The sequence below is a fragment of the Ursus arctos genome, unplaced genomic scaffold, assembly GCF_023065955.2.
Source record: "Ursus arctos isolate Adak ecotype North America unplaced genomic scaffold, UrsArc2.0 scaffold_3, whole genome shotgun sequence".
NCBI classification, from domain to species: domain Eukaryota; kingdom Metazoa; phylum Chordata; class Mammalia; order Carnivora; family Ursidae; genus Ursus; species Ursus arctos.
Genome location: NW_026622985.1, coordinates 9,558,981 through 9,578,619, shown reverse-complemented (window position 1 = coordinate 9,578,619; position 19,639 = coordinate 9,558,981). Strand labels below are relative to the sequence as shown.

The 19,639-nt window shown below is 61.3% G+C and overlaps 2 protein-coding genes across 2 annotated transcripts; both read right to left on the bottom strand.

Annotated features, from left to right (window-relative positions):
* Positions 1–2,007: 2,007 nt before the first annotated feature.
* On the bottom strand, positions 2,008–4,398 carry MYL7 (myosin light chain 7). The gene is made up of 7 exons (XM_026513326.2): positions 4,363–4,398; positions 4,015–4,128; positions 3,748–3,823; positions 3,352–3,456; positions 2,911–2,989; positions 2,731–2,779; positions 2,008–2,198 (listed from the first exon to the last, which is right to left on the bottom strand). Exons 1-7 carry the CDS (start codon positions 4,363–4,365, stop codon positions 2,097–2,099), a joined length of 528 nt encoding a protein of 175 aa, XP_026369111.2. The 5' UTR covers positions 4,366–4,398; the 3' UTR covers positions 2,008–2,096.
* A 1,846-nt stretch (positions 4,399–6,244) lies between these two features.
* On the bottom strand, positions 6,245–18,573 carry GCK (glucokinase). The gene is given in 12 exon segments (XM_044385475.3): positions 6,245–7,287; positions 7,556–7,789; positions 8,307–8,462; positions 9,326–9,509; positions 11,138–11,237; positions 11,393–11,488; positions 12,590–12,709; positions 13,702–13,734; positions 13,736–13,756; positions 13,758–13,858; positions 14,428–14,590; positions 18,368–18,573. Coding segments are annotated over 12 exon segments (1,401 nt in total). The 5' UTR covers positions 18,416–18,573; the 3' UTR covers positions 6,245–7,142.
* Positions 18,574–19,639: the final 1,066 nt, after the last annotated feature.

Genomic DNA, 19,639 nt, shown 5'->3' with positions numbered 1-19,639 from the left:
AACTAATTAATACAGGCAGTTTGGGTGCAGAAAGGACTAACCGTACCAGGTAACTACACCAGGGGTGGGAAAAGAAGACTTTTTGAAAAGCAGAATTGTGACCTGCATACAGATATACAATGAACACCTGTTAAAGATTTTATGTACTCAGGGCGCCTGGGCCGCTCAGTCGGAGAAGCGTCTGCCTTCGGCTCGGGTTATGATCCCGGGGTCCTGGGATCGAACCCCACACCGGGCTCCCTGTTCTGCAGGGAGTCTGCTTCTCCCTCTCCCTCTTCTCCTCCCCCTGCTCTTGCTATCTCTCTCTTTCAAATAATAAAATCTTTAAAAAAAAAACACCCAGATTTTATGTACTCGTTAATTCACGAGGGGACCAATAACATCTTACAGGGGCTCCGAGGGGCATTCAAATAGCAGATGCATAGACAGCTCGCCCTTGAACAATGCAGGGGTGAGGGGCACCAACCCGCCCCCCACAGTTGAAAATCCACTTACAACTTTTGTCCCTCCCCCCAAAAAACTTAGTACTAACAGCCTGCTGGTGGCCGGAAGCCTTGCCAATGACGTGCGCGGTCAGTCGACACGTGTCCTGTGGGTTGTGCGTGTTGCGTGTGATATTCTTGCAGTGAAGTAAGCCCGAGAAGAGAAATGTGAAGAACCTCACGAAGAAGAGGAAATGTGGTGCTGTCTTGTATTGCTCGGGAAGAAATCTGTTTGCAAGTGGCTCTCTGTAGTTCAAACCCGTGTGTTTCAGGGTCGGGGGAACAGTTCGGCGATGCTGGAAGGAACTTGCTCTCCTAACAGGTGCAAAGCTGGCGTCCCCCGCAGAGGAGGGGGGACCACATGTGGCCGCAGGTCTAGGCACCGTGGCCTTGCTGTTGGTCACCTAGAGGCCCCGCAGAGCCAACCGGAGGCTCTGCTGCGCCCCGTTTGGAAGACACCCGTGATCTTCGTGGTCTGCTGCGTCTTTCACAAGGTTTCTCTGCAGAGGCTTAAATTATGATAATACCCCTTACTTTCTGAAATCGGTTTGTTGAGCAAGCAGAACTCATGTGTGCGAATCGAATTGAGAATCGAGGATCTTAAGCGGGACTGGTTGTGTCCCCGTTCCCCTGTCCCGTCCCTGCTCAGGCAGGGAGCCTGACATGGGGCTCGATCCCAGGACCAACGTGATCACAAATAAGTACGAGAAAGTGCTAGAACTTTAAATCTCAAGTCTCCATGTCGTGATTGAAATTGCCAAGTCCTAGATAAAAATAAAAACTGAACACCTCTCGGGGGAAAATGCCTTTCCTCTTGCTTGCCTTCAGGGAGGGAACGTGTTCAGCTCCCCATCTCTTCCAGCTGGGGGGCTGCAGCCAGGCTTGTGGGAGGGGTGGGGTGGAAGGGAGGTTTGTGCAAGGGGTTGCCCCTTTCTCCCTCCTCCCCTCCCCCCCCATATCTCCCTGCTGCCCTCCAGTTCCAGGATAAAGGCGTGTCCTCCCTCCAGCCCCTGGTTTCTGCAGATGAGGTGGGGGATGGGACACCAACAGTCCTTTCCCCAGAAAGAAAGACTCTCCCTCTCTCCCACCTTTTACCCACCACCCCCATCCCCGGGAGTCATGAGGCCCGGTCCGATTTCCTGTGGAAGTCTGCACGCTCTGGTGTGCTGTGGGGGCACCGTGCTTGTGAAGTAAACATGTGTTTTCAAATGGGTTCCTCAGCGTCTGCCACACACACACACACACACACACACACACACACACACGTGCAGGGAGGCCCACCTGGGCCCTTGGCAGAACGTTTGTGCGGTGGCCTCAGGATGCGGAGCACAGGGCCCACCACGTGGCTGGCGCGGGCCTGGTGGAGGCCGCACAAAGCCCACCAGCCGCTCTCCTGGAGACGTGTCCTCCTCCGTACATGGGCTTACGCCAGCCCATCGTCGCGGAGCAGTGTGGGGTGGATAGAGCCGAGCTGGCGAGGGGTCTGGGTCCCTCCGATCCCCCTGCTGTCCCCACCCCATCTGTCACAGACAGGCCACCACTGCAGGTGTGATTGGGAAGCAGCATTTATTGCGGTGGCCGCGCAGGCTGCCCCGAGTCCCAGCCGCGCCGGGCTCACTCCTCCTTCTCGTCCCCGTGGGTGATGATGTAACACAGAGACTTGTAGTCAATGTCCCCCGCCAGGTCCATGGGCGTCAGGGCGAACATCTGCTCCACCTGGGGGGGCATGGTAAGAGGCAGCCCGGCCAGGGAGGCCTGGGGTGGCCAGTGGCCATGACCTGAGGGACACCTGTGACCCCTCACCCTGCGCCCTGACTCCCAGCTCCAAACTCCAGACTCGGAGTTAATGTGTTTCTGTTGTCTGACTCTGGGCAGGCTAGGGAAATGGGGGTGGAGGGGGGGTCTGAAGGGGGCTGTGGTTCGGAGGGCCCACCTTGGCGATGGGGTGCCTCCGTCTCTTCTCTGTGCTGCCCTGACCCTGCATGTACGGAGCCTCTTCCAGATGCTGGAGTGCGACACTCTCATCACTGGGCCTTTGCACACACAGCTCTCCCAGTCTGGGGCACCCCCCTCCTTTCTGACTCCACAGCCTTCACCCTCCGGGGCTCGAGGGAGGTGGGCCCTCCTCCACACAGCCGTGCTCGGCGCCCACGAGGGTGGTGGGTCAGCAAGGCCTGCCCGGCGCCCTGCAGGGTAAGGGCCCTGTGAAGATGGGGGGGGGGTGTGTCCGAGGAGCCAGAATCCTCACCTCCGCCAGAGAGAACTTGTCTGCCTGGGTCAGGAGAAGCTGCTTGAACCTGGGGAGAGCAGAGGGGTGGTCTGATGGGGACGGGGGCGATGAAGGCTCCCATGGGCCAGCGGCCACCCTCACCGGGGGTCTCCCTCCCTGCGCTTCTGCATGGTGCCCCTTCCCAGCTCGCTCACTTACTCATCCTTCTTCACCACACCCTTGCCGCTGGGGTCAAACATGCGGAAGGCGCTCAGGATGGCTTCCTCGGGGTCTGTCCCTGGGAGCCCGGGGGAGCCAGGTGAGCACCAGTGCCCCCAGCCTCCCTGGCCCCCACCCAGGAGGACCCCAGGGCGCAGGGGGCCCTTCACATCCCAGAAGAGGCGGAAGGATGTTTCCTGATACAAAGTGTCCCTTGGGGCTCCGAGAGGCCAAGACCAGCGCTCTTTGTGGGCAGGCCTGGCCAGGAGACTGGGATTCGGGGTTTGGGAGTGAGGCTGAGCTGGGAGGAGGAGTGACCGGTGCCCATGGGTCTGGGAGGAAGGGGAGAACTCCACAGGCTCTGGGTGGGCCAGTGCCAGGGAGCGTCCAGTTGACATCCAGGTGGGGCTCAGGAGGGGTTCAGGCAGATTGCAGGCTGACCATTGAGCTTCTCCCCGAAGAGCGTGAGGAAGACAGTGAAGTTGATGGGACCCTTCCCCTCCTGCAGCATGGCATCCAGTTCCTCTTCTGGCACGCTCACCTTCCCTGGTGGGGGTGGGGCACGCGATGGACGTGGGGCTCAGGCCGGCCTCCCCTCCTTCCCAGCCACAGAGGGGTGGAGAAGCGGGAAGTGATGGGGAGCTGTGACCAGTGGGGGAGGGGTGTGTGAGGAGACTGAGGGGGAGGGAGGTGTGAGCAGGGAAGGGGGAAGGCCAGCGCTGCCTGGCAGAGGGGGCCTGTGCTTTCTCAGTGGCCTCCCACCGCCAGGCCGGCTGACCCAGAGCTGCTCCCCGCTGTGAGCAGGCCCCAGAGCAGGGGGAAGGCAGAAGCTCTCACCGAGCTGGGAGTAGGTCTCCCGAAGGTCCGACTTGCAGATAATGCCATCGCGGTTCTGGTCGATGCAGCTGAAGGCCTGCGAGGTGGGGGGCACAGTCTCCGAGTGGGAAGAGCCCCCACCCCAGGGAAGGCCGGAGGTGGGGAGGGGTCCTGAAGGGTGGAAGGAGCAAGGACAGGGGCCAAGACCACTGAGTACAGAGATGAGGGGGTGTATGCAGGGTGGGGTGCCAAGACCAGGTTCCAGGCCATCGGGGCCGGGGCACTCACTTCCTTGAACTCCTGGATCTGGGCTTGCTCGAACATGGAAAACACATTGGAAGAGCCTCGCTGGGCCTGCTTGGTGGCCGCGGCCTTGCCCCGGGTCCCCGCCTTCCTGCTGGCCTGCAACACTGTCGGTGGGAAGAGGTCCTCTCCCCGGCTCCCCAAAGACTCCCCCCTTCCCATGCGCACTCCCGGAGCGTTCCCAGGAGAGCCTAGGTCAGGGTCCTCTTCCTGTCTCTGGAGACTACCTCTCCAGGCCCAATGCAAGGACAGAAGTCACTGGCTGTCTTCCCCCAGCCCACGGGACAGCACCTGGGAGCCTGCTGGCCTCCGGCTACCCCACCCGGCACTCACCATCTTCTCTCTGTGGCAGCTGGGTTGCTGCAAGGGGCCCCCATCCCCTTTTATGCTTCCCTTATCACCTGGAAAGCCAAATAAGGACAGGAAGAGAAGACAGGCCCAAACTTGGCAGCCCTGCCTGGGCTGGGGGAGGACAGGGCCCCAGGCAGATTCCAGCCACGTTCCTGGTGACCTTCAGGCCCCCTGATGTCTAACATCCGGACATCCAGCTACAACGGCTTCCAAGGGCAGAGCTCACAGTCTCACAGCTCTCGCCACTCTGGGTGCTGAATGAGATATCCCCCGGAATGAGAAGTCTCCCCTGTTACCCCCATCTGAGTGTCCCTCCTGCAGGTCCAGCCCAGACCTGCCCAGTCCAAGAGGACAGCGTTTGGAGGACTGGCCTGGGGCCTCTACAGGGCTTGGGAAGGGCAGTAAGTGGTCCCGAGGATGGTCTTTGGCTGGAGTCCCCCAGGGATTCCCAGAGGTTTGGGTGGACAGTGGCCCTGGCCTCTGGCTCCTCAGACAGAGGGGCAGAAGGCAGCCCTGAGCTGGCCGTAGCCCCAACAGAACCTGTGAGTGATGCTTGTGGAGCACGGTACATGACCTGGACCCCAAGCCTCTCCTTGGACCTCCATGAAAGTGGTCGTGAGCCTCTCATGTGAGGCTCCGCTGTGGAGCCAGGGGTCAGACACCCTCTGTTCTGCCCGGGCTGCAGGCTTGCCTCCTCCTTTAGGGCCCAGAGAAGGAATGGGAGCTGGGGACCTTCTAGAACAAACACTGTGGGCCCATTGGCTGCCCTCTTGGAACCCGGAGCAGAGGAGGGGGCCCACAGGCTGCCCACACTCCCTCTCCCAGAACCTGGCTCTGCATGGCTGTCGCCTACTCCTGGAGGGGGACAAATGAAGAGACCAGCTGGTAAAGCAGGAGTTTGCATGGTCCGTGAGACCCAATGCCTGTTTCGTGTAATGAGAAGTGTTTGGCAATGCCTCCTTTACTCTCCTGAAAGGAAATCCCTAAAATGTGTAACCTGTGCACAAAGAGAACTTTAAAAATCAATAGGATTCTCGGAGCTGAAGGTAAAGAACAGCTAAGAAGTCGTTTACGTCAAAATGGGGTCCAGCACAAATGCCACAACACGAGCACTGCGGAGGGAGTAACCGGCCACTCGCACAACCTTCTAATGCATAACTGAGATTCAAGAGAACTAGAAAGATCTGACCCGATCCCACATGAGACACCCGGAAAAACGAGGGAACATCTCAGACCCACGGTTCTGGATTAAGTTCTGAATGAAGTAACAGTCCACGCAGTGACAGTCGCTGTTGGGCCGTTCCTCTCACTGAAGAGCAAGCGCCTGTTCTAATCCCACAAACGTGTTGACGTGTAACGGGGCGGAGCTGAGAGGTGGCGCTAGGCCCTCGGCTTGGCTAACTCAGAGTAGGCAGTCACCCAGGAGCATCTGGAAGGACCTCGGCAATCATGTGATTTCGTATATCCCTATCCCCTTCCCGTCACTGTCACAACCCAAGTGGCTCCAAGGGGGCCCCTGCTGAGCCCAGCCCTGTCCCACCTCCCAGAGCAGCACCCCGGCCCCCAGCTCCTTCCCAGGCACTCCGGGAGGCTGTCGGAGCCCATGGGTCCCCACACACATCCCACAGACGGCCAGCCGGGGCCCGGGGCTAGTCCCATGCGTCTGACCACCCTCCCGCCGATGCCGCCTCTCTCCCTACAGCCCGTGTGTCCCTGCACGCTCCCCGACACAGCTGGCCGGAGGGGATGGCGAATTCCCAGACACTGAGACTTGCGGAGCGTCTGCGCGCCTGTGACCACGTCTCCATATTGTCCCACGGCCCTTGTGCACAGAGATCAAAGAACACTGGTCAAGACCATCCTCTGAACTTTTAAAACTTTTAATTAAAAAAACACACAGTCCCAGGTTGGGCATGAGAGGTTGGTGTGGTACATGGAGGTCTGGTGAGAAGAGAGAGGCCCGGGTGGTCCCTTGGGTGCTGAGTGCTGACATCTCTTTCCAGGCCAGCCCTGTGGGAGCCGAGGACTCGACCACCGAGGTGCTCCCAGGCCTGCCTGGGGGTGTGAGGGGGAGTTTCCTCATCCTGTGTCCCTCTGGGCAGGGAGGGGCTCTGGGGGCTCTGTGTCTTGCACCACCTGGGAGGGTCCCTTCCAGAACCACACTCATGGATGGCTATAGGAGAGCAGAAAAGCCACCATCGCCAGGTCTCAGGGCCCAAGCAGCATCCACCGTGGAGGTGGTCCTCTCCCATTTCCTGGTCCCCACCAGGCAAGAACCCCGGTCTAGGTCTGGCCAGGTCTGCAGGGCTGCCTCCCCAGTGGGTTGAGTTCCCAGGCAGGAGGAAGGTCCAGAGCACAGCACCCTCCCAGAGCAGGGCCCAGGCGAGGCTGAGTCAGGCCGAAGGCTCCAAGAGGAGGCAGTGCGGAAATGCACCAAAGTCCTGAGTGAGCAACTCCCTTCTGCGTCCTTGATTCCAGCGAGACAGGTGAGGGACTTTGGGGGTCTCCATGCCTGCTCACCTCAGCCCCCAAACCAGTCAGGGCCTTGGGCTGTCCCACCAACCGCCTCTGAGAGAAGAGGTCTGCTGGTGGCCCCGAAATCCCCCATGGGCCTTTCCCCATCTTTCACGGTGGCAGTGGGGATGGGAGGCATCCAGGGTCCTTACAAAGAGAGACCTCTTTCCTGGGTGAGGCTGGGGGCACCTGTGGGGAGCCAGTCCCCAGCGAGCCACTGCCTCCTCCTTGCCTGGTGGCCTCCGCTGTCACTGGCCCAGCATGCAGGCCTTCTTGCAGGCCACCGCGGAGATCAGGGCCGCGCCCCGGCCACTGCCCTCCTCCGACTCGATGAATGTGATCTCGCAGCTGGGCGTCAGCCTGCGCACGCTGGCGTGGAACCTCTCCTTGAAGCTGAGCAGGGGAAGCAGGGCTGCCGTCGCTCCGCCCTGCACTCCCCTCCTCCCTGCACTCCCAGACCGCCTCGCCCCCGCTGGCCCCGCAGCCGAGGAGTAAGCCTAGGGGACCCTCCCTCCTCCTGGTCTGGGGGCCCAGGGGGGGGACGAAGGAATAACCCTTGGGGCCCCGGAGTGCTGGTTTCCGCTCGCGTTCCACCCTCCAGACGCGCGCCAGCTAGGGGCCGCTGGGCCCCTGGAGAGGGCAGGCGACCACGTGGTCTCACCTGGGGTGCAGCTTGTACACCGAGCCGTCCACGCCCACGGTGATGCGCATCGCGTCCTCGCTGCGGCTCTCGCGCATGCGGTTGATGACGCCCGCCAGCCCCGCGGCGCACATGTGCGCGGCGCGCGTGGACACGCTCTCGCAGGCGCGGCGCACGATGTCGCAGTCGGTGGCCGAGGGCCTCAGCCCCAGCGTGCTCAGGATGTTGTAGATCTGCTTGCGGTCGCCCGAGTCACTGCGGGGCGGGGGCGGCCGGGGGGAGGGCGTCGCTGGAGGGTCGCTCGGCCCCGGGCCAGCCCGACCCCGACAGCGGCGGCCTCTTCCCCTCCCCCTGCCCACCTCACCCAGGCAAAGCGCTTGGGGCTCGGGCTCCGGAGGGGAGCGGGTCCGATTCCGCCAGGGACCAGCAGTTAGCTGGTCATTGTGCCTCTCTCTAAGCCCAGGGTCTCCGCTCTAACGTGGGCGACACTGGCGCGCCTCGGGGCTGTCGCGTGGATGAAGTGAGACGATGTCCACGGCGGCGGGGAGCCACGGAGGGGACGCGTGGGCTGCGTCACCTGCCCGGCTGCAGGCTTCCCTGCGGGCCACACGCCGCCCCAAGACCCTCGCTCCGGACCCTCGGGGCCCCGCCCACACCTGAACCCCGCCCCAGGCCCCTGCGTCCGCGCCGCAGGCCCCTCCCCGTGTACGCGGCCCCTCCCCTGCGCACCGCCCCCCTGGACACCGCCCCTCGCCCAGCGCGCCCAGCGCACCTCTCCACCTGCGACACGAAGCGCGTCTCGAAGGCGCCGCGCGTGCGCAGCTGTTCCGAGGCCTCCCCGCGGAAAAGCAGGTTTTCGTCCACGAGTTTTAGCAGCACGAGCCGCACCAGCTCGCCCATGTACTTGCCGCCGATGAGCTTCTCGTACCTGCCCAGAGGGCGGCCGGGTCATCCCCGTCATCCGCGGCAGGGAGGTCCCCACGCGCGGCCACGGTGACACCCTGCTTGCCAACCTGGGTTCGTGCCCGTTCCCTCATTTATCAACCAGAATTTTAGGATTAGGAAGCGGTCGGGGGCCTCGGGACTTTGGTCTAGGCTGCGACCTTCCTCACGAGGGCCCTGCGCTGAGCCCGCTGCATCCTCCCACGGCCGCGTGATGGGTGCAGTTCTCATTGCCCCGTATGGTTGCGGAAACTGAGACTCAGAAGGACTGGTGGCCTGCCTGGGGCCCTGGGCTCCCGGAATCTGCCGAGCTGGGCCTCTGTGAGCCTCTGCATTTTCATCTCTAAGTACACTGAATCCTACTGACCTAGTGGAGGTTTCTGAGGGCCAAAGACGAAGCTGATGAAGGGATTAGCATGAGCCGGGTCGCTAGGCGGTTAATTAGGATAGCCATATCTTAGGACAAGCCCTGTGCGGGCTGGTTCTCAAGCCTTCCAGGCCAAACCACATCAGTCCGCGAAACACTACTGTTCATTCTGTGAACGTGGACAGATGTCTCCTCCAGGGAACTCTGGGTTGAACCCGGTGAACGTTCCTTGGGGGGTCTCAGAGCCTCCCTATGCCGTGGTCACCTGCCGGGAGGGAGGTGATCCTGGCCCATCTGTCCACAGACCCTCTTTTTGGGGACTAAACCTTCAGGGCTCTCACTGTTCCGGGTTCACAGGGGGCCGGTGAGTGCAAGGAGGGAGGAGCCAGCTTGGTTTGCTTTTCCCCAGAGTTGTTTAAAAACAAGCCCATTATCTGCCTGCCTGAGCAGGGCGGGAGCGGGGCAGCGGGGGTGGTCCTTACAGCTGCTGGCCGGGGTTCAGGGAGTTCTCATCCACCACACGGTCATACTCCAGCAGGAACTCGTCCAGCTCTCCAGAGTCCCCAAAGGCACCCCACTCAGTGTTGACGCACATGCGGCCCTCGTCCCCTTCCACGAGCTCCACGTTCTGCATTTCCTCCATGTAGCAGGCGTTACAGCCCGTGCCTGTGGGGACCGCGGGGTCAGGCCCCACGGGGGGCAGGGTGTGTGGAGCAGGGGCTGCAGTCCTGGGAGCCCGCCTCTCCTGATTCTCTTCACCTGCACCCCTGCAGGCAGCCCCCTACCACCCTAGCTTCCCTGCTAACTTGCTGCCACACCCACCCCTGCTTGGCCTGGTGAAGTAGAAAGCCGGCTCTCCCAGGCACTGAAGGACCTGGGTTTGCTGTGTGACCTGGCGTTGATGAGCCCATCTCTCTGGGCTGTTCCTCACCCCCAGTAGGGGATGGTAATGTTACCTGCGTACTTAGGAGGATGGAGTGAAACGTGTCAAAGTGCTTTGCCAACTAGTTTTGCCAGCTTTACGTACATGTCTTTGAGCTTCCCTGTCCTGCGCCCTGTTTTGGGGACACCCCGAGGTGAGTAAGGCACAGCCTGGGTCCCTGGGACTACAGGTGGTACTGGCTATGGAATTTGTAATTTGCAGAGTCCCTTGCAAAGTGAACACGTGATGTCCTTTGCTGAGAAATTATGACGTTTCGAAATGGTTTCTGAGTGTCACAGCATGGGCAGCGTGCCCTTAACACCATCAGGGACGTCAGCTTTAATGCTGGCCAGTGGACCTGCCCCGCAGTGAGGCAGGGCCTTCCCATTTTTTTGGTGCGTGTGTGGGAAAAAAACCCCGGAAATCCGGACTTTGATGTGCATCTCCCAATTTTTGGATCTTGGTCATTATCATAAAGACTTTTTAAGCACTGAGCAGAGTGTTTGCAGGGCAGACGTGAGCCCAGGCCACCCTCGGCCATCTCTGCTCCAGCAGGGGTGTGCTCGAGGCAGGGGTGCAGAGCTCAGACGCCAAGACAGGGTGTCTTGGGGAGCCGTGCCCTGACTCAGTTGCACCAGGCAGCTCTGAAGGGGGCAGCCAGGAGAGCAGACTCCAGGAGGAGATGTGAGCAACGGGAGGAGGGATGGAGCGAGGTCAGGCGGCAGCTGAGGGTGTGGATGGGTTGTTGGAGAAGGGTTTGTGAGCACAGATGGGCAGTCAGGGTCAGGGCTGGCTCTGAGGGGCCCAGCGAAGCAAACAACTTCGCCACTGACTTTCTGGGGAGCCAGAGCCCGGAGACAGCAGAAAAGTGCTCACATGCCTGTGTGCCCAGGAGATAACTGACGCTCAGGAGCTCCTGGGAAAGGCTGAGGCCCTCTGGGGCCGGTGCGGCTCCCTTCCTAGCCTTCACTTTGGGCAGGGATGGGAAGACCTTCCGGCGGGGGTGGGGGTGGGGAATGATGCCACCTGTGCTTATCCTCTTCCACAAATCTGTCCAGTTTGGTCAATTTACCAGACAAGGGGAGTTAATGAAATCCTGATGGGCCAGGCGGACCTGTAGCCCGTACACTGTGTGATGCAGGGACTTGCAAGTGTTGGCTATACTAGCTGCATTCAGGACGTCCCCTGCATCTCCCCAAGACCGCCCCACACCCTGTCACCTGTGGGGTCCACAGCTGGCACAAGGGGCCCTACTCTGACCATGATCCCTGGCCTGGTACTCTCGGCCCTCGCGCCTCGGGGCCGGAGACAAAGGCAGGCAGAGGCGCTGTGCCACTGAGGCCCCCGGAGAGAGCAGGGCGGGAATCCTTACCCACAATCATGCCAACCTCACACCGGCGGTCTTCGTAGTAGCAGGAGATCATCGTGGCCACCGTGTCGTTCACCATCGCTACCACGTCCATTTCAAAGTCCTGCCAAGAGGCCCAGAGGCAGCAGTGATGGGGCTGGGGGGTCAGCTCGGGCCGCTCTGGGCTCATCCAGCCAGGGGAGGGATGCCCCGGAGGCCGTCCCTGGCATCGTGGCCGGAGGGAAGGCAGGTTCCCAGGGCGATCAGGGGGTGCCTCACCCCTCTCCGTTTGATGGCGTCACGGAGGAGCCCCACGATGTTGTTCCCTTCTGCTCCCGAGGCTTTGAAGCCCTTGGTCCAGTTGAGGAGGATGCCCTGAGGGAAGAGGAGGGCCTGCGGCTGCTGACGACCGCTGGGGGCAGCGTGAAGGCGTCCTGCTCAGCAGACCATGGCTTTGAGAAGTGTTGGAGACGACTCTATGAATACTTCTATTTCTGCCCATGTGAGAGTGTTTCTAATGGAAAGCCCAGGGGCATCACCCAGAGGAAGGATGAGGTCCGGAGGAAACGGACCTGTATAACGTTGGGGTTCCTCCCCTCAAGTACACCCAAGTGGAAAAGGGTAAGCAATAGTGGCGTCACCCCTTCCTGGACAGTCTCCCCGTGCCCCGGAGCAGCCGGCCTGTCCCTGTCCTTCCTGCACCGTGGCGCCCGGGCTTGGAGAACCAAGGAGCACTGCACTGACTATCTCCGAGAGGTCGTATCTATTTTGTATGTATTTATAACTGATGTATGTAGACGTGTGTGTAATTTATACACATGTGTATGTGTGTATAATTGATGCGTGCACATGTGTATAATGCATACGTGTGTATGCATGTACCCTGTACACACACGTGGAATTGATGTGTGTGTGTATAATGCACACATATGTGTATGCACGTATCCTGCACATACAGAAGTGATATGTGTATCATGCACACACGTGTGTATGCATGTATCGTGTACGCACACGTAGAATTGAGTGTGTTGAAGTGTATATATGATTGACCTGTGTGTGCATATAGGTGCGCATTTGGCTCACTTCTCCATGGCCGTGTGCATGGATAATGCACGTGTGTATGTGTCTAAGTTGTGTGCGTGCGTGTATGTGCATGACTGTGGCAGGTGGAGCCTCGGCCCCCGCACAGTCCTGCCTGTGGCCCCAGCGTCACATGGCTGCGCTGGCGTCTGGCTACCTGCCAGCACCCTCTTCCCGCTCGCTCAGCCTAATCCTACCGGCCTCACCGGGCTCTGGGGACTTTGGGCAAACGGAGTCAGCTGTCTCTCCGTTTCCCAAAGTCTCACAAAAGGTGAGTGACAGAGGCACGGGTTGAACCCCAGGCTCTTTCCCAACACGGGGCTGCATTTGAAGGCACGGGCAGTTCCTGGGGCGTCTTTCTCTGGGGAATGCGTGCACCCCCCGACCTGGCCCCACCTTGTCTATGTCTTCATGCCTCACGGGGAAGGAGAAGGTGAAGCCCAAGGGCAGCTTCTTGTGCTTCATCTGATGCTTGTCCAGGAAGTCGGAGATGCACTCAGAGATGTAGTCGAAGAGCTGGAAGACACACCCAAGCTGCCCGTTGGCCACAGCGCCCCACTGCGGGTCCCGGGAGAACACGGCCTCCAAGCCTGCCCTTGGCTTCCCTGTCCTGAGTGCTGCTGCCGCTGGGACAGCGCGACACTAGGACTGGCCTGGTCCCCAGCCCAGCTGTGTGCTGTCAGCCTGTCCCTCTCACTGGACCCCGTGACATCAGCTGTAGACTTCGGACAGAGGCATGGCTGTGGCCATCACTTGGATTTCTGTCTCTACCACCCAGAGTGTCCTTCACGGCCTCCAGGTGTCCTGGCCGCCCCAAGCCCGGCCCTGCTGAGGGACTAACCCCTACCCTGCTAGTGTGGGTCCGACCACAGAACTGGGTATTGCTGAGTGCCCTGCTGGGTGCTGGGTCCCCATGGGGCATCCACACCACCCCCGCTGCCTTGATTCACGGCCAGTCCGACGGCATGCAGGGGGTGTGGCGAGGACCAGGCTGCCACTGGACTCCTGCCTTGAAACCCTGGCCCCCAGGGGATGGCCTCTGCCTCCACCCGCCTCCCCGGAGGGCTCCTTGTAATTCTATACCCTCTCCTGAGCCCTCCCCACGGGCAGGGTAGCATTCCCGCCTGGGCAGCTATCAGGACTGCAGTCACCCCAGTTGGCGTCCCTGCTGGTGGCAGGTGAGGGGGGGACACATAGGGAGAAGGCGGAACGTATGGGCTGTGTGCTGCCTGCTTGGACCAGCGTGTTCTCTCAGCTGCCCTGTCCCATGAGTGATCCTTCTGGGAAACTGGGCAGGGAGGTGACCTGCTGTGGCCGTGCCTGGTGGTGGTCCAGGTAGGCCTCTCGGCTGCCTCCCTGGGCCCTCGGAGGCTGGCTGGCTCTCCTGCCCACAGGTGCCCTGGCCCTGGTAGACAGGTGGGCCCTCCCACCAGGACTAGCGAGCTCAGAGATCCTGGGCAGACTGGATCCCCGGCCCCCCGGCCCCCAGCCCCTGGCCCGCGGCTCACCATCTCAGCGGTGCCAGTCATGGCGTCCTCGGGGGATGGAGTACATCTGATGCTTTGGTTGTCACACTCCACTGCCCCTCCTCGCCCTCCCCCACCTTCACCAGCATCACCCTGAAGTTGGTGCCGCCCAGGTCCAGGGAGAGGAAGTCCCCGACTTCTGCAGCCACAGGGAGAAGCGCATCAGCCTCGGGGCACTGCCCGGCAGGACCCCAAGACCAGGGAGAGAAGGAGAGGAGGGAGTGGGGGGGAATCAGAGGGGCTGGACCGGGGGCTGCTGACGCCAGGCATCTGGGGGGCCCTAGTGTCAACTGTGGGTGGGGTCAAAGGTGAACTGGGGAACTCGGTGGGAATTCCCTGCCTTGGACCGAAACCATCCCAAGCCCAGGTCTCCAGTGAAGACCGAGTGAAATGGCCCAGACTCAGGATTGGGCGGGGGTTCCCCCCACGGACCCTGGAGAACGAGTTTCATATTGTGAGATGCACATGGCCCATTTTCGGGAGGCGGGGGCAAAGACCCCAGGGCTGGGGGGGGGGGAGCTCGGGGTGAGAATCAGCCTGTGTCGGGGCCGACGTGGGGAGGGCCTGACTGGGGTCTCTGGGGACAGTCCGAGCCATGAGCGAGGACCTGGGGGCCTCTCCCTGCTGGGGCCTGGGGCCGGCTGCCTCCCAAGGAGGAGCCCCCGGCTGCCGTGCGGGGCGCCTCCCTGCCCGCCCGGGGCGGCGTACCTGAGCCCTCCGGGGTGGAGCGTACGTAGGTGGGCAGCATCTTCACGCTGGCCTCCTCGTGGGTCTCCAGCCGCAGGCCCCGCGCCATCTCCTTCTGCATCCGCCGCATCACCTTCTTCAGGTCAGCCTCCTGCAGCTGGAAGTCCGCCAGGATCTGCTCCGCCTGCGCAGGGGTGGGGGGAGCAGCTGCGTGGGCCGGAGGCCTGGAGGCCCCAACTCGCGGGCGTCCCCCACCCACAGGGGGGTCTCCTTTGCTCTCTGGCCCTGGGTCCGAGATGACCCCTCAGTTCAAATTCCCCATTAAAACCAGCTGAAGAGCTAGGGCAGTAGCGGTCCAAGAGTAGCCCCTAAGCACGTGCGTCCTGAGGCACGCTGGAAGGGGAGGGGCGAAGGCAGATGTGGCAGCCCCTCTCCGTAGCTCCGACGCCCGCTAGGGGGAGGAGGAAGGCACCAACCAGCAGAGTGGGTGAGACGTGGCGGGAAGAGCCTGTCTGGAGGTCAGCGGGCAGCTGGCCTGTCACAAAGATCTGGTCATTCTGCCACCAGAATTAACACTGAGGGAATAAATGGGCCAGTGTGCTCTCTTAAGCAAGGCAGCCCCTCCCCAGCCCATGGGACAGCCCTTTTGCTGGTGGTTCGGTTTCGTGCCAGGCATGTAGCCCAGTTCTGGCCAATGACAGGGAAAGAGGTGTCTGATTTTAGCAGGATCTTCCCTTCCTGGGAAGCTCACACTCTGTAAGTGTGAACACGGTGGTGTAAGAGTGTGATGGCCGGCACTGTAGCAGCTGTCCTGTGACAATGAAGAGACGAGGCTGTTGGTGGTTCAGGATGATGGGAAGAGAGGCAGAGCAGCCTGGCCCCGAGGTGCTGGCCAGCTCTGGACCCTCCCACCTCCATGTGCTGGTTGTGGGAGCAAACATGAATCACTGGAAGCCATAGTTAAGCCAGGTTTTTGGTTCCCTACAGCCGACAGCCTTCCTAATGGATACAGGTCCTTCCTTAGGGACCGCGTCCCCGCACTTATAGTTTAAACCCAAGGAAGGTCACAAAGGGATGGGACTGACAGAGTCCGTGACAAAGCACACACAACCAAGCACCGGGTGTTTGCCAAGCCATTCTGCAGCTCTGGGGCCGGGTGGGAGCGCAGCCCCAGAGACGCCCTCCTCCTTGGCAGAACAATCCAGGCGTTCTCAGAGGCCCGCAGCCACAGGCTGGCCCCCTCTGTCTGTCTTTCACACGCTTTCAAATGTAAAATGTGCCAGCAAGGAGTAGAAACACTAACACCCCACCTGCCGTGCCTCCTCCGTAGGCTGGGAGGAGGTGCCGGCAGCGGCTTCGAGAAGAGCCCAGGCTCGCAGAAGCCTCTTGTGAGCTGTCTGCAGCCGCGTGCCTCATGCCTGGCACCCGGGGCCGCACACACCAGAGGTGCTGTCTGAAGTCCCCAAGAGGCTGCCGGGCTGGGTGTCTCCCCGGAGACAGAAGTGTCCAGAGGGACCGGATGTAAGACAACACAGCCTCTTACCACTGGGTCAGAGGGCAACCTGGGGTCCCTAGCAACATTTAATTTCAACCTAGTCATTTCTCTCCAAGAATCCGTTCTGTAGAAAGGGTCCTGGAAGCACATATGGGCACACAGGGACTCAGAAAGACCCCACATCTGCCCCGGGATGTCCCATCCCTGCAGGGACACCTGCCGGGACAGCACACAGCAGGAGTGGAAGGGTGAGATGATTCCATTCTGTCCATAAAGTTGCATCTGGCTGTGGATCTCACTTGTCCTGTACAACACTCTCAAAAGCTTAAGTTTGCTGCCAACATTTAAATAAAGACACTTGTACAACAGACAAATCTGGGTTTGGCAGTGTTTCTGCAAAAGCAGGGCTGCGTTCTCTCTGGGGCTGTGGGGAGGCCACCCACCTGGGCAGGGTGCGTGGGGGGGAGCCTGTCCCTGGCAGTGGGGGTGTGTGCAGGAGACACCCGGTCACCCGCCCTCATGCTGGGCCCTGCCCAGGCAAGGCTCTGTAGGGTCCAGCACTGTCCACACCACAGGACTGTGGGGGACCCACGCCCCCTGGACCCCCATACTGTGTGCATTTCCTGTTCCTCGGTGTGTACAGGTGGGGGAGGGGTGCTGCTGGGAGGTTCCTCTAGGTGGCCCCCCCACTGACACTGGCTTCCGACACACCTTGCCTCTCACTGTGAGGAGTGACCTCTGGGGTGGGTGCAAGCCTCCTCCTCACATGCATGGCTGCGAAGAGGGGGCTCGGATCTGTGCAGCCCCCTCAACCCCCAGGGCCATGTGTCTGGGGGACATGGGTGGGGCTCAAGTCACGGGGTGGGAGTCTGCCTCACAGAGCTCTTGCAGCCTGCCCAGGAGCAGGCCCTGGGTGCCAGGCCCTGCTCAGGGCACCCCCGGTTTGCCCTTATCATGAGGAATCACCCCAGGACGCAAGTACTGTAGGAGCCCCCTTTCTTTCGGGGAGGAAGCTGAGCACTCCGGCACGCCTTCCCCAGCCCAGGGCTCCAGGTTTGCACCTAGGGCGCCAGCTCCGAGCCCCACCTCCCACTGGGCTGCCTCCTGACCCGCTTTGGGCCTAGAGCCAGCCACACAAGTCTCCTGCAAGTGTCCTGCTGGGTCAGTCAAGCTGGCCTAAAGGACCTGCTGGGAAAGGCCGGGTGCCGCCCGATGAGCCCTGAGAAGCTGCCTGTTCCCCCCCTCCCCGCCCCAGACCTTGGGGGACAAACAAAGCTCAGACAGAGCCTCTCCCCGCTTCCTCCCACAACCACCCCCCACCCCCCACTTGCCAGGCGGTCACAGGACACATCATTGGGGCTCATGGCTACATCCAAGCATGAGGGGGTGGTCTCTTGCCTGAGTGTCACCCCCAGGCTCCAAGCAGGGCTTCTTGTGCCCCGGCCTGGGCTCCGCAGGGCAGATAGGCAGGCTGCCCAGTGCTCTCTGACTTAGGGGCTCTCCTGCCTGGTTCTCCTGGTGCTCAGGGCAGGTCTGGGCTCCCGGCCCAGGGATCCTTTACCCCAGGAACATGTGAGCAACTGGCCCAGGGTCACCCATTGTGTATCCACAGCCACCTGAGATCCCAGAAGCATAGGACCCAGGCTGCCGCTGGACCCATGACAGGCTCACACTGGCCGCTAGAGACGGGGCCAGGCGCTGGAACCCACAGGTCATCCAGGCATTTGTGCAAGGACCTCATTCCCTGGTCCTCAGGGGCCCACAGCTCCATACAGGCTGGCCTCCCAGGACTGTGCTGGGGTAGAAAGGGCCTTCGGGTCTTCCCCTCAGTGTCCTCATCTGTCAAGTAGAGGCACCCCTAGGTATCCTGCCTTCTTCTCTGGGTGCTGGGGAGGAGGTCCCAGAGCAATGAACACTGCATAGAGGGGGCAGGCATCCTGCCAGCTGAGCCCCCCAGATGTAACCCCCATCATCCCCACCCACACAGCCTGACCCCTCCCGCTCGCTTCCAACCTGACACCCGATGACCTTGTCCAGGCCTGGGGCTTTGAGGACTGTCTACACACTGATGCTTGGGCACCCGGAGAGGTGTCACTCCCTGAGATGGCGTGGGTGGGGTGGGAAAACCAGAAGCTTGGTCTCAGCATGTTGGCATGTCTGTTAGCCGAGGGGACATTGGTACCAAGTGGCAGATGGCTATGTGAGGCCTGAGCTCAGGGGACAGTCTGGCCTTGTCAGCCCCAGGAGCGAGGGCCCTAGAAGACGCCAACCCTACAGACCCCTCCTGGAAAGTCTGGACCGTGGGTGTCAGGAGGGGGCCGTGGGGAGGGCATCAGTGACAGGCCCAGCTGCCCCTCGGCCTGAATGCCTCCTTGCAGGGGTCCAGTGCCAAACTGACTGCCCCCCCACCCCCCCGTGCATGGTGGTGGGGGGAAGTACTCTCTCTCCCTCTGGGATGGTCCTTACCAGATTCGAGGCTGGCTGGGCCTGGATTCTTGTGGCAGTCATCGCCATCTCTCTGAGGGGCCAAGAGGTAGGTTTTTTGGGGAGGTGGAGATGTTCCGGCCTGCTGAGGTGCAGGGCTGGGCTGCAGCCTGGAGACCGAGGCCCACCTGTGCAGGTGAGTGCTTCTGCAGGGAGAGCGCTCAGCCAGCTGCTGTTGAAATACTCTGCTCACTGCCACCAGGTCAGGTGGGGCTGAAGGGCAAAGGAGGACTGCACAGGGTCAGGGCTGACCAGAGCCGCAGGGACAAGGCCAGGGGGCGGTGCCCATGCTCTCTGCACCCCGGTGGGTGTGGGGATTAGCTGCCCGCAGGTTCCGGGGAGGGGACAGAACTAGTCTATCTGCCTTCCAGTCCTTGGAGGTGCCAGGGCTGGTGGTCGCCACACTGCCGGAGGGGGGTGGGCAGGAAAGTGCAGTGAAGAGCCCCGCGCACAGGGAGGCCCCCCCACCCCACCCCAGGTCTTGGCCCTTCAGGTCAGACTGCAGCCACAGGAATCCCGGACAGATTTTCAGGAAGGCCGGAAGAGACCCTGCCCCCCCCAATCCGCAGGATGCAAAAGGCACTCCCCCTCCCCTTCTCTGCCCCACCCCTCTCAAATCTGGTGCCCGTGTCCCTTTGGTCAATGAGGCCGCAGGATTGATGGGGGGGGGGGGTGCTCAATCCCTCATTTGGGCCAGGGGACTGGGGAGGGGCAGGGAAGGAAAGAGGGCATCTTCGAGACTGGGAGGTGGGACGCCACCCCAGTCGGCTGCCCCTGGCCCAGGGCCGGCCCCCAGCAAGTGAAAAATGCTTGCTTTTGTCAGGTCTTATAAACTGTAAACCTGGGTCTGCCTCTAAATGTCGGCAGATCATTCTTGGGTTTTGGGCAGTAGAGGTCCAGGCGGGAGCTCGCTCTGGGTGCTGAACAGCAAGCAGCCTCCCCCACTCCTCCCACTTCTCCCCCCTCCCCTCCGACCCAGTCCTCGTGGGGAGTGAACTTGCTACGCCCCGGACACGCCACACGCTGGCACCTGCCAGGCCCTGCTAAAATTAGCAGGAGTTCTGCAGTGGTTAGGGTGGGGATGGTGGACGGACAGAATGCCAGACTCTCCCGCCAATGGCTAGTGTGGTCACCCTGAAGAAAACCCTTGACACGATCGATCCCTTTCCTAAAATAGAGCAAAAGCACCTTCACCAGACCCACTTGTGACAGGTCACTGACCTACCAGCCCCGGGCTCTGAGCCACCGTTTTTT